This window comes from Acanthopagrus latus, chromosome 10 (genome assembly GCF_904848185.1).
Source record: "Acanthopagrus latus isolate v.2019 chromosome 10, fAcaLat1.1, whole genome shotgun sequence".
Taxonomy (NCBI): domain Eukaryota; kingdom Metazoa; phylum Chordata; class Actinopteri; order Spariformes; family Sparidae; genus Acanthopagrus; species Acanthopagrus latus.
The window spans coordinates 14,636,389-14,647,997 of NC_051048.1; the positions used below are offsets into that span (position 1 = coordinate 14,636,389).

Genomic DNA, 11,609 nt, shown 5'->3' on the forward strand with positions numbered 1-11,609 from the left:
TCCACCACTAACAACCGTAATCTCACAAAACCGCATGCGCTCATTACATCGGCCACGCAGAGGCAAAAAGCCACACATAATTAAACTGCAAGTGTTTTAGCTAAACATCTTATAATGTTTATTGACTGTAATGACTCAGATGCATAGACAGACTGCCACAAGGTTGCCGGCGGTGAATGCATGCTTGAAAGAGAGAGATGAATGCAGAGGATTCCTTCACGGGCATTTTTTCGGCTGCACTCATGTGACTGCTGATTGCTCTTTCTTGTCAGCTGAATGGCTGAGCAGCCTTGGAGAGTTTCTGTTGATGTAAATAATGCCATTTGGCAGACATATCACATTTGGAAGTAGCAAATGTTCATTCAGGATGATTTATTTGGAGTTTAATGGTCTTGTCAGTGCTAATTTACACTTGCTGTTTGCTGCCGTTGCATCTCTGTCAACTAGTTACATAGCCCTATATTATCCTTAATTGAGAGTAATTGCATCAACATACTCTGCTTGTGATTATTCATTTTTTGCAACAAAAATTTTAATGTTCCTGTTTGGATCAGATTCATTGTACAGGTTCATGCATTATACAGAACATTGGACAGCTAGAAAGCAACACAGCAGTTTGGGAATAATTTGCAAATGAACAATTAAAGTCTCTACAAGCAAGAAAGTGAAGGGCAAGGTGATGTAGAGGTTTAATAATTTGAATATTCAGCCATTCTCTGAGGTTGTGTCTTGTGGGAACCCCACTGATTTTACATAAAAAGGTCAGTTTACTTGTTATGGGAAGTACAACTTGGTCTCCTTTAGCACTTGAGTTGCATTTTAAAGTCAGGAACTATAATCCTGATGATGATGATGATGAATCCTGGGTTATTTTGGCTAGGCTCGGCACCTCACACATTCGACAGAAATCGTATAAACTGAGTGACTGGAGTTTGAAAGATGAGAGAAATCAACAGGCAGAGATGATCTAATGAAAGATGCTCCTGAAGAGCAGTTTGGGACTCTTCACTCATATTAAGGGACTCATTTTCTTGATTTTTGACTGTTGCATAATGGGAAATTCAACTCAGAATTTCTTTCAGGACAAAAAGGTTGGAGTAGCCCTTTAATGTTTTCTCTTTCTGTTCTCTCTAGCTTTGGACCTACCCTTGTGCCAAGACACACAGGACCCTGATGACAAACCCTCTATCCACCCCAACCCAGCGCTCTGGAGCCCCAAAACCCGCCGCCTTGAGGTCAGTGTCATCCCCCGTCCCCGCCCATCCCCCATCCGCCCTCGCATTGACCCATGGAGCTTCATCTCAGCTGGTGGCGGAAACTCAGGTGGTGGCCGAAGCCCAAACCGCTCGGACAGCAACCTTCTGGGCTACCAGCCCTCCCCTACCAACCCTTTCCACAACTGTGACCCCTTCCCCTCACCTGACTGCGACCCATTCACCCTCAAGGCTGACCCCTCGAGTGCCTCGGACACAGCCTCACCATTTGACCCATTCTCTGCCCCTTTTCCCACCTCCCGTTCTGCACCTTGCTCCACCAATGGTTCTCCCACGCTGCCCTCTTTCCGCATAGTACCCCTCAATCCGGCAGACTCTCCCCTCATTGATCTTGGCTGGGCGGCTTGCAGCAAACCCCCGGATGGCACCAAAGAGAGAGTTCATCCGCGTAGGACACTGGGGCTGAAGCCCTTCAAGTCCCCGACGCAACTCAGAGACGACAGGTTCTAAAACCTGTGGTGGGGCCATGCTTTTTATTGCAGGAACACAGTCCAGAACCCTCTCCACTACTTGGAATCTTTGAAAAAAAAAAAAAAAAAAAAAACGCACAGCCATCACTCAACCCACCGAGGGAGGTTTCCCCTGTGGGAGCCTAATTATGCAGGTCTTATTTACATGCCAGCCTGCTGCTTTGGAAAACCAGAAAGCCAGTGAAAGGTGGTACATTGGATTGTGGGAAAGCTGCCTTTGAACCAATAGCTGGTGCCCATTTCATTCTCCCTCTCTATTTCTGTTTCTCTATCCCTTTGAAGGAGCAGAACACAGATCACTAGTCCCATCTTCAGATTCTATCAGACTGCTCATATCACCTGCTTTCATCTCCCCCCTACCTTTGAAGCATTGTGACAATGCAGAGGTGGATAAGGCGACTTGCACAGCTTCATCTGCCTCTACCTCTCTGCAGGCTGAAAGCATTCAGGACAATGGAAATTGGAGTGCCTTATTTCGTGAAGTGTTTTTAATATATATCTTTTCAAGGTTCCTTGAATGGTTAATCTTGTGCGTAGGGAAGATGCTATGAATTTGGCTTCAATTTGAAAATCAGCTTAGCATTTCTGTGGAAGAAAACGTTGTCTGTGTATGCGCGTACATGTGTGTCTAGACTCATTGTTCAAGGAAAGCTGACTGTTTTTGTTCTTTAAGCACTGTCTGCCTGTTGCATTATGGGAGAAAGCTCTCAGAGTGGATAGTCCAGGCCACTTGTGAAATCCAAGACAAAACCATGACCCAGGCATTCCACTTGGAAAGAGATAACATTCCAGTCACATTCCCGGGGAAATGCCAGGGATTGGACAGATTCATTTAGTTGGCAGGCTACACAGCACAGGAAACAAGACGGGGGAGCCCTCTGCATTCCCTTTATATGCCAAAGAATGCCTATGTGACAGTGTAAGGGCTAGAAGAAAGAGTGTTTGCAAATTAATAGTTTTTACCTCCAAGGAGTGCCAACGGGTGGGGCTTGCCACACTGGACAGCACAGAGAGAGCTGAGACAATCACAGATAGTGTTCAAACATAACTTTGATACACTTTTTCCGTGGTTATCTTTGAATCCAGACTGTCTTATCTCCACCTTTCTGATGCTTTAGGAAGGTTCAACCAAATACATTTAAGTATTTGCAAATACAACACAATGTCAGTGCGGAAGCTTCATTGAGTACTTTATTTGTACTTTGTCCCAAATCCATCTTACAATTTGATTAACACTTCTCTCCTTGACCTTATTTAACAAACACACCTGTCACTCAGTTGTCATCAAGTAAATACGCTCTGTCTCACCCGACGCTATGGTGGCCACTAAAAACGTGAAGAAAACAGGAGTTGCTGTCTTTGAACTAGTGTTTGTCCATTCTAGGCCACTGTAGAAGCATGGCAGTGTAACATGGCAGACTCTGCCTCAACACAATGATTCTTAGTTTCAGAATATTGAATATTTGATTCAATTTCTTCCATTAAACCCCCCTTAGTTGGCTCCAAATCATACAAGAGCTGCTGGTTTGTGGAATTTGTTTCCATTGGATGCTCTTTCCCCTTGTTTCAGGTCTTTATACTTAGCAAAGGTAATTGTCTTAGACTGCTAACTGTCTTTTCATCAGTCTTGCTCAGTAGTTATAGTATATTTATTTCAGACTTGTTATTGGCTGGCGTTGCCAAGACTAGAGTAGGAAGGCTCCTGAACTCTTGTCCCTCTCAGTTTGTTAAAAATCCATCCTAAACCATTTGAACACCGCTGAAAAGATTCTGTTGATAACTGTGAAGTTGTGTTGAGAGAACAGATGCAGCAGAGAATTTCAGCCGTGAACGTTAACACAGAGAGAAATTCATTGCAGAGATATCAATTTTTTCCACCAGCAGCAGTCTCAGCAATGTTGAATGCACCGGAGCGGCAAACAACAAAACCTCCACTTTTGGTTCACTATCATAACCCATTGTTCTATGTATTAAATTGAACATGTTCAGAGGGAAAGTGCAAATACTTAATTTATAAGAATTCTGGAATGGGTTGGACATCGCAGACTGATGATGCTGTACTGGTATCCAATATTTTTTTTTTTCTGAAAAACTGGTTCCCAAGCATATGGACCATTGACATAAGCGGTATATGTTAAGCAACTGAAAGAGACCCCATTCACATTTAGCACCAAGTTGTCCTGTTACCCACGTCTTTGCTGGAGCATTACAAGGTACAAATACTGATTAGGTTCATCAGTGACACTGTGTCATTGGAAGACAATAATAGCTTTGTTCTGATGAAGAGAGAAAAACCTCATCTCCAAAGGGGAAAGCTTTGTGATTAGCCTAATAATCCTACTGACGAACAGAGGCGGCTGATAGTGATAATTAGCCTCTTGATAAGAGCAGAGAGCATTAACAAAGCGTTCAGATACTTGCTTAATTAATTGCCCCGTCGTTACGAAAATGCCCTGCGTCCTCCTCACAAGGTGTCAAGCTGCTCCCTTCATCAGTTTATGTCTCGTTTTAAAGCTGTGGCCCATTTTTATGCATTGAGCTTCAAAGACAGGTTGAGCTGTCTTTCCTCCCTTTTTCTCTCTGTTGCCACTGGCTGCTCAGCTGCTGACCGGATGAAATCTTCAACGTCGAGGCTCACCTTCGTCTACATCCTCCCCCCTCAGGTGATGAGGGAGATGTTTCCTCCTTTCTTTATTTCTCTTCTCGCTCCCACTCCTTTGCTTCCCTCCTCTCTGGGAAATTTTGTCTGAGGGCATTTTGTCCTGACACTGTAGAGGGGATTCAATTCAGCCAGATTATGTAGTGCTCATTTTATATGCACATTAATGTGTGTTCAATATCTACTGGACATCCAGTTCATAATCAACAGTAACAGAGAGACAGAGTGCTTTTAAAGGTCTCAGTATGCTTCAAACGAACTTGGTTGTGGAATATGTTGTCCTAACGTATCTAAAGGGAAAATGTTTATAGATGTACTGAGTGACCACAGTTGAAGATTGAGTAATAGTTAATTAAACTTTGATTAATAGTTACTTGACTGTTAACTTTTTAAGTCTTTCTTAACATTTATTAAGCAGTTGTAAAGGTTTATAGATATCAGTTGCAACACTGTAATGTCTATCCAAATAATGTATATAGATGAAATACTCAGTACTAATTAAGCATTTACATTAAGTATCAGTTGCATAATTTGCAACGTTACAATACAGTTGTATTAATAAGATATTGATAATTAAAAACAGTTTCTTACTAATTGGTGTATAAAGCATTTCATGGTTTGTTAAAAAAAAATCAAATAACAATTAAAGTTAAATTTACCATATTTAAACAATAGTTGGTATAGTGTTACTTTTAAATGTATAGGTAATCAACAGTAGTTTATAGATATTTCACTGTAAATAAAAAATGAAATGCTTAATAGACCACTTATTAAGCAACTGTAATGGTTTATAAGCATTGGTTGCAACTATCATGGCCTCCAGATGTACTTCACAGTAAGTTTACTGTATATATGTATTAACCATTTACAGTATTATGAATATCAGTTGCAACTTTACAATAAACAATTGCTTAATAAATGTTTGATAACGTTTATTAGTGCTCGTTAACAGTGAAGTTACTATAAAAAAAGTGTATTTAACCATAAATCCAATGTGTATTAATGATTGATATTATAAAGTGTTACCAAAGATAACACAACACTGCTCACTGTCACACCTCTGCAAATTTGCCAGCTGCTGCGTAAAATGTTTTAGATTGACTATTTTGGAAAGGCGCAGTTATCGTTAATTGAACTCCTTGGATTATGCCATCAGGACGAGAACTCTAGAAGCTGTTGAAAAAAAAACAAAAACTGACAAGCTCTTAATTTGAAGCATCTGTGTTGCAAATGTTTCACATAAAAACAACCAAAAAAAAACAGAAAAAAAAAGCAACACCTGCAACATTGTAATGGTTTACCTATTGTATCTTGCAGACACAGACTATTATATTCTGAGAAATAATATATCCAATTCTCTGAACACATAGAAAGCAAGTTTATGATTCACAAGTCAGAGCTGGACAGAATCACCCAAACAATTGTTTTATTTTGACCTCCGGTCCATGTTCACCTGTCATTACTTGGACGTGTGCACTGTTCTTCCTTCATGTTTTGCAGAAGTGTGAGGTTTGATACAGAGTTTTCCTGCTGTCAGCAGTGTTCACTGCCTTCCCTCGCTCTCCCGTCGTCTTCACCAACATTACACAGACATGACAAGTGATGAGTTATTGCCTCGTCTCGTCATGTCAACACACAAAGCCACAAGAGCTATCCTCTGATAGTCATTAGGCTCGGATAGCTGTTATTGTCAACAGTGCTCTGTGAGGAGAAAAGATAGATGAAGGAAATGGGGATGATTGAAACCTCTGGCAGATTATTTCTGTCACAAATTGTGCGTGCGTGTCAAGTATCCACTTCAATCTGCCACTCATGTGTTGTCTGTTTGTTTGCTCTCTGCTAGACTTTAATTTTCCCTCTGAAGTGATGTTTAAAGGCATTACCTGCCATTCTTAATCAACTTTTTGTATGTTGGATGATTGACTTAATGAAATATTACTTGCAATAACAGGAGCCACTGTACTTTTCACATATGATAAAGTTGATACTTATAGTCAGAGTAAGAATTAATTCCCTTCCTGCTGAGAGTTTGCTTTTATAAAAATATCTTGGAATTCTTGCAGTGTTTTAGGTTTTAGACAAAATACTCCTACATTGGCTGTTACGGTGTAACCTGAATCTGACAGAACTCTGAGGCAATAAATGGGACACGTTTTAGGAAGTCTTTTTCAGACATTTTGTCTGCTGGAGTCAACAGCAAACACACCAATAAGAAATGCTGATGTGTTGTTTGTGACTCTCTGATATTCCAGGCATCCTCCCATCCGTCACTGCAAATCAGTGTCCCAAGTACAAACTGACAGGGAGAATTGAAGTGAATTCTCTGCAGGAACTGTGATTTGCCACTGTCAGCACCCACCATGGTAGGAAGCAGACATGATTTGACGATCAAAATTCAGAGTTCAAGTTCAGACCAGGCCGAGTCAGTGAATGGCAAATGGTCAATACATTACATGAATAAGTGCTAATGAGGAACTCAATCCCAGACCCTCATTGTGCCAAGAGGCTACATTTGAGTGGTGGCTGAGTTTTAGAATTTCCGATGGCAAATTCCAAGCTATTATCCAAGTGTAATATCCAGGGGTCACGGTTAAAAGTGTTGTCTAATGTGACCATCCATCAGGTTACACTCACACCTAAAGCTTAATTTGCCTTTGTGAGCAGCTAATGTATTTACATGCATAGTAATTATCTGATTTATCCTGATAAGGCCATTTATTCAACTGTAGTAGTCATGTACCTCATTGGTAACCATGGGACACATCTGTAATAACATTGAAAACAATATTGCCAACCCCTTGTAAACCTTCCACATCTGTATTTTTATGGCCAAAAAAATAATGACATATTGTCTTGATATAAGTAATAGTGTCGCGCCTTCTCACATTTTGTTTTGTAGTCTGGAGCCCCAAAACTGATAAATGTTCTTAAAGGTTATTAGACAAGTCAACAGTATAATTAAAAACATAAGTTAATAACATTACAATTTAATAATTTAAATAGCGCAAAAGAGAAATATAAAATTTACAGAACCAATCACACTGTTTGTTTACATTAATTACCATATAGAAAACTAGCTTACATGCGTTTTGTTGTCCCTTTTCATGAGGATATTCTCAGTGCATCTAATTCATCAAAAATAGATGTTTGCTGTTTTAATGCTTAATTAATAACAACAACTTACTAACAGTAGGTTGGAATTCTAATTGACCTGTTTTGCCACGGTCTATAGAAAATGAGATTACCTCAAACTAGTGAGCCAAGATGTCGCTGTTGGGCAGCAGAAAAGTTAAATAAAAACCACTACGTTTCTTTGAATTTAACAGTTACGGCTAAAGATTACAAGTCTGTGGATTTCACATAATCCTGCGATGCAAATCAACCATATGTTGTCCATCCAAGTGACTGTTGTTGTAAGTGTGACGTACCCCAATTCGGTCTGTTAAAATAGGATACTTTATTTATTTTTTAAATGATCTTTATTGATCTTTACTTGCATGGCTAGCTAGCTTAGCAGAAAATATTGTTAGCTATCTAGCTCAAGGTATCTTTTGTTATGAAACCAAATCAGCTAGGGCAGTTTAAAGCTTTATCTTATTACATCAAGTCTCAGTTGCTAACACTGGACTTCTTGTTGTTAATTTTGGGGCTTAATCTTCCTAATAACAAGTGCATTTCTATTCCGTAATTTTATTTATTAATATTAATTTCATTTCTAAATATGTCAAAGTGGCCTTGAAGGAATGTAGACAATATTCATGGCAGTGTATTTGTCACTGACAACATGGTAACAAGTGATGCCAGTAGAAGCAAATACTTTTCTCCTATAATAATAGGAAAGGATATGTGCTGCTGGTGTGTGATTGTGGTTGACTGCTAACCCGGAGAACTTCCCATGCTTTTAGATAGAAACAGGTAAACCTTGGTTACTTGGGGAAAATGTAATCCCATTAAATAGTCAGAATACTTGAATTAACTACATACCCTATTATACACTATATTTCTTAAACTACTGTAGCGCCAGTTAAATCATGCTTTATCTCCTTCATGATTACTGGATAAATTGGAGAAGGATCCAAAAAAGATGGAGAGAAGAATAATGGCTGAACATGCGTCACATTCATTTTATTGATGAAATCTTACCTTGGTGGGTCACTGAAGAGTAAATTCTGAAATGAGAAAATAAATGGCCTGACATTTTAGTGGCTTTCACCCCATTTACCTTTGCTGCCCTTGCTTGCTTGTGTTCAATTAAGTGGAGGTTACAAATATACCTGGTTATCAGACTCGTTTCAGCTGTCTCACAACCAGCTGTCAGCGCAAGAGAGATACACATTATTGCTCGTTCTGGCCCACATTAAACTGAAACACCTGCCCATGCCTTTGTTTGGCATTAACAGGCCATGACCAAATGATCAAATATGACCTTTCATTGACTGTACAGGAATTGCACATCCCAGTAGAGATGTGGACAAAAGCCATGTCTGCAAGAGGCGCCGCCAGGTGCGTAAGCTAATGCTTGGTCTCCCAACGTGTTTGTATTATTCCTAATTCTTTTCAGTCTGTGCATCCAAGGTCACCATCTGCTGTCCTCTTTTTCTGTAACAGTGAAAACTGAATGAATGCATGCCATGTAAGAAAGACCAGTTCGTTTCCAAGACCGCAGTAAAGGCTCTTGGAGAACGCTGGCGCTCTGTTTAGAAAATAAACATGGATTTTATCTACGAGGCCATTAAGTCCAAGGCCCACACACACTCATCCCCCTTCCACTCGACGGCACACAACAGCCCCATGGTCGTGATTATTGTTCTGCCTAGCCATTGACACTCAATTACCCCATGTTCTTCCAGAAATGGAAGCTGTTCAATCCGTAGATTTCTGTATCTTGAGTGTTAAATGGGTGCGCTGCAAGCCAATTGGTCGAGTTTACAGCCGTTGTGTCTAAAATATAGAGAGAGCAAAATGAATTACTGTTGTCTTCCCAACAGTGTTTGCAGATGAAGGAATGAAATGCTTATTTTCAGAGCATTTTTCTTAATCATATACGTGTGTCAGATCGGAGAGTACAACCAGTTTCATGTCCTTGAAGCATATTGATGTAGTTACTACTTAAGCTTAGTGCATTTGCTACACCAGTGGCAGAGTTATACCCATCTCACATTCTCGAACGTGTTTTATGAATGCATTTTTCTGGAAATAAGTCAGTTAATTTTGATAAAATTGGCTGTTGCCCTGCTATCTAGTTCCATAAGCCAGCTTTTTGGATTCTCTTTATCTTCGTTCTCTCAAAGGATGGCAAAGCCTAAATTGGCAAAAAAAGTTGCATAAAAAAGTTCAAATATGGAAACCTTTGTGTCTATGTAGACTGTTTGTAATTCCAATGAAATTATTTGATTTCAATCGAAAATTTGGGGGTGACAAAACACAGACAATAACAAAACTGGATTGTTCAACTGGATTTGAAAGACAGTGACATTCTAATTAAGTCAGCATTGACACACTTAATGGTGTGTGGTTTTAAATGTTGCTCAAATGTTCACTGTTTTAAATTTCCGTGCACAGATGTAGTCAATACCTAGGGGACTACAATGTCTGGTGTCTGTCTCATAAACATTCAGAATACGTAGTATCCTGGACTAGGGGTAAGACTACTGCTGACACTTAACCTTTTTAATGTCTTCAAAGGCGCAAATATACTTCAGGGTAAAAGATTTCACTTAGGAGTGGGTATTTAAGAGTTGGTGGTCTCTTTCAGGTGCTCATGCTTGGGCTTAAATGACTGCACACTAAATGATCCACGAAGGCAATTTGAAACGATTAGGATGGCACAAATCCCCACGACTCACTGGTCAAATCTCTTCCACTCATTGCATCACAGTACAGTAAAAGGCTTTTCCTTTCTGACAGCTTACTACCAGCCAACTAAGGACATTCCAGAATTCATATAAAGGGGGTAAAGTGGATATTTTGTAAATGGCCATCTTTTTACACACTGGATCAAAACTATTTCTAGATGGCCATGGACACAATCTACATTAAGATGATGGATTGATTGCTTCATATGAACAAAATTTTATAGGTTTTCACTGGAGTATTTAAGATGTATGTATGGGTGCTTCACATGAGGCAGATTAACTTTACATTCCAGTTCTTTAATTTGATAAAAATCTGTATTCAAATGATTCCTCTACAATCCCCACTATTTGTGTGTAGCAGAAAATTCAACAGAGTTGCCTGGTAGAGCTTGAAATCTGGTTCTTGTGCAGCAAATCCCAAACCAAAATTGCAGTCTAATTTCCCCTTGGGGCACCCATACTGATTTTTTTTATGTGCATTAAACTGCTAGACAGAGCTGAAGATTTTGTCACTACCTTCAAGTAGAGGACAAGGTTGTCATCTTCTCTGTCTTTGTATCTATTTGCTTTTTTTGTAAGTGTTCAAGATTCATTTCCATGTCTGTTTTGTGTTTTATTACAACCTAGGCGATGTGATAACGCAATTGTTGCATTGCCCTGGCAGCCATTTTTACATCTCCCTCAGAACTGTCTCTGCTCATGTGAGCTGGAGGTTTTGCGGTCGTCGGGCTTTGAAAATTCGTTATTATTGCATTTTTGTGAAATCTCGCACTGGGCTGGGCCTAATCAACTGTTTTTATTGTTGTGTGTCAAGAGGACTGTTTCTGTATACAGTATGTGAAAATGTTTTTATTCCTCTTGACTATTATAATGGGTTTTAACCTGTGGAAAAAAAAAAAAAACAAATGAAAAAGCTCAAAAAGAGATCAGACCAAATAAAATGTAACACTCCTGACTTCTTTGTGATCTTATTCTTATCATAGTGAAAAAGATGGGACAACATACTTTGGTGCCACAACAAGAAAGCCTTCATGAGCAGTCAGTTGTTTCTTTAGCAATCTCAGTTAGCCATCAAATTCAAGATGGAATTCTTTGCTTTTTATAAGTAAAGTTGATTGATGGCATGAATATAACTATATTTGGTGATTGTCATCTAATATTCATGCACTTTTCAGACTCATTGTTACATCAGATGCCAGTTAGAGTATACAAAAATGCTTAAGTGTCCTATTTGTAGTCAGCAGTGGAAGGCTGCATTTGACATGCATGTAATAATCTCCCTTGTTTGTTTTCCTTTGATGCCAGTAATTATATTATGATCTCAACTTAACAGCTAATATTATTCTCACAA

The 11,609-nt window shown here is 39.3% G+C and overlaps 1 protein-coding gene across 1 annotated transcript in view; it reads left to right on the plus strand.

The window, feature by feature from the left end:
- Positions 1-11,213, plus strand: part of LOC119027115 (mitogen-activated protein kinase kinase kinase 11) — a 55,667-nt gene extending 44,454 nt beyond the window's left edge. Inside the window, exon 10 of the mRNA XM_037112001.1 lies at positions 1,135-11,213. Within this exon, the coding sequence (XP_036967896.1) occupies positions 1,135-1,724 (590 nt within the window). The 3' untranslated portion in view covers positions 1,725-11,213. The remainder of the gene's footprint in view (positions 1-1,134) is intronic.
- The last annotated feature ends 396 nt before the right edge of the window (positions 11,214-11,609 follow it).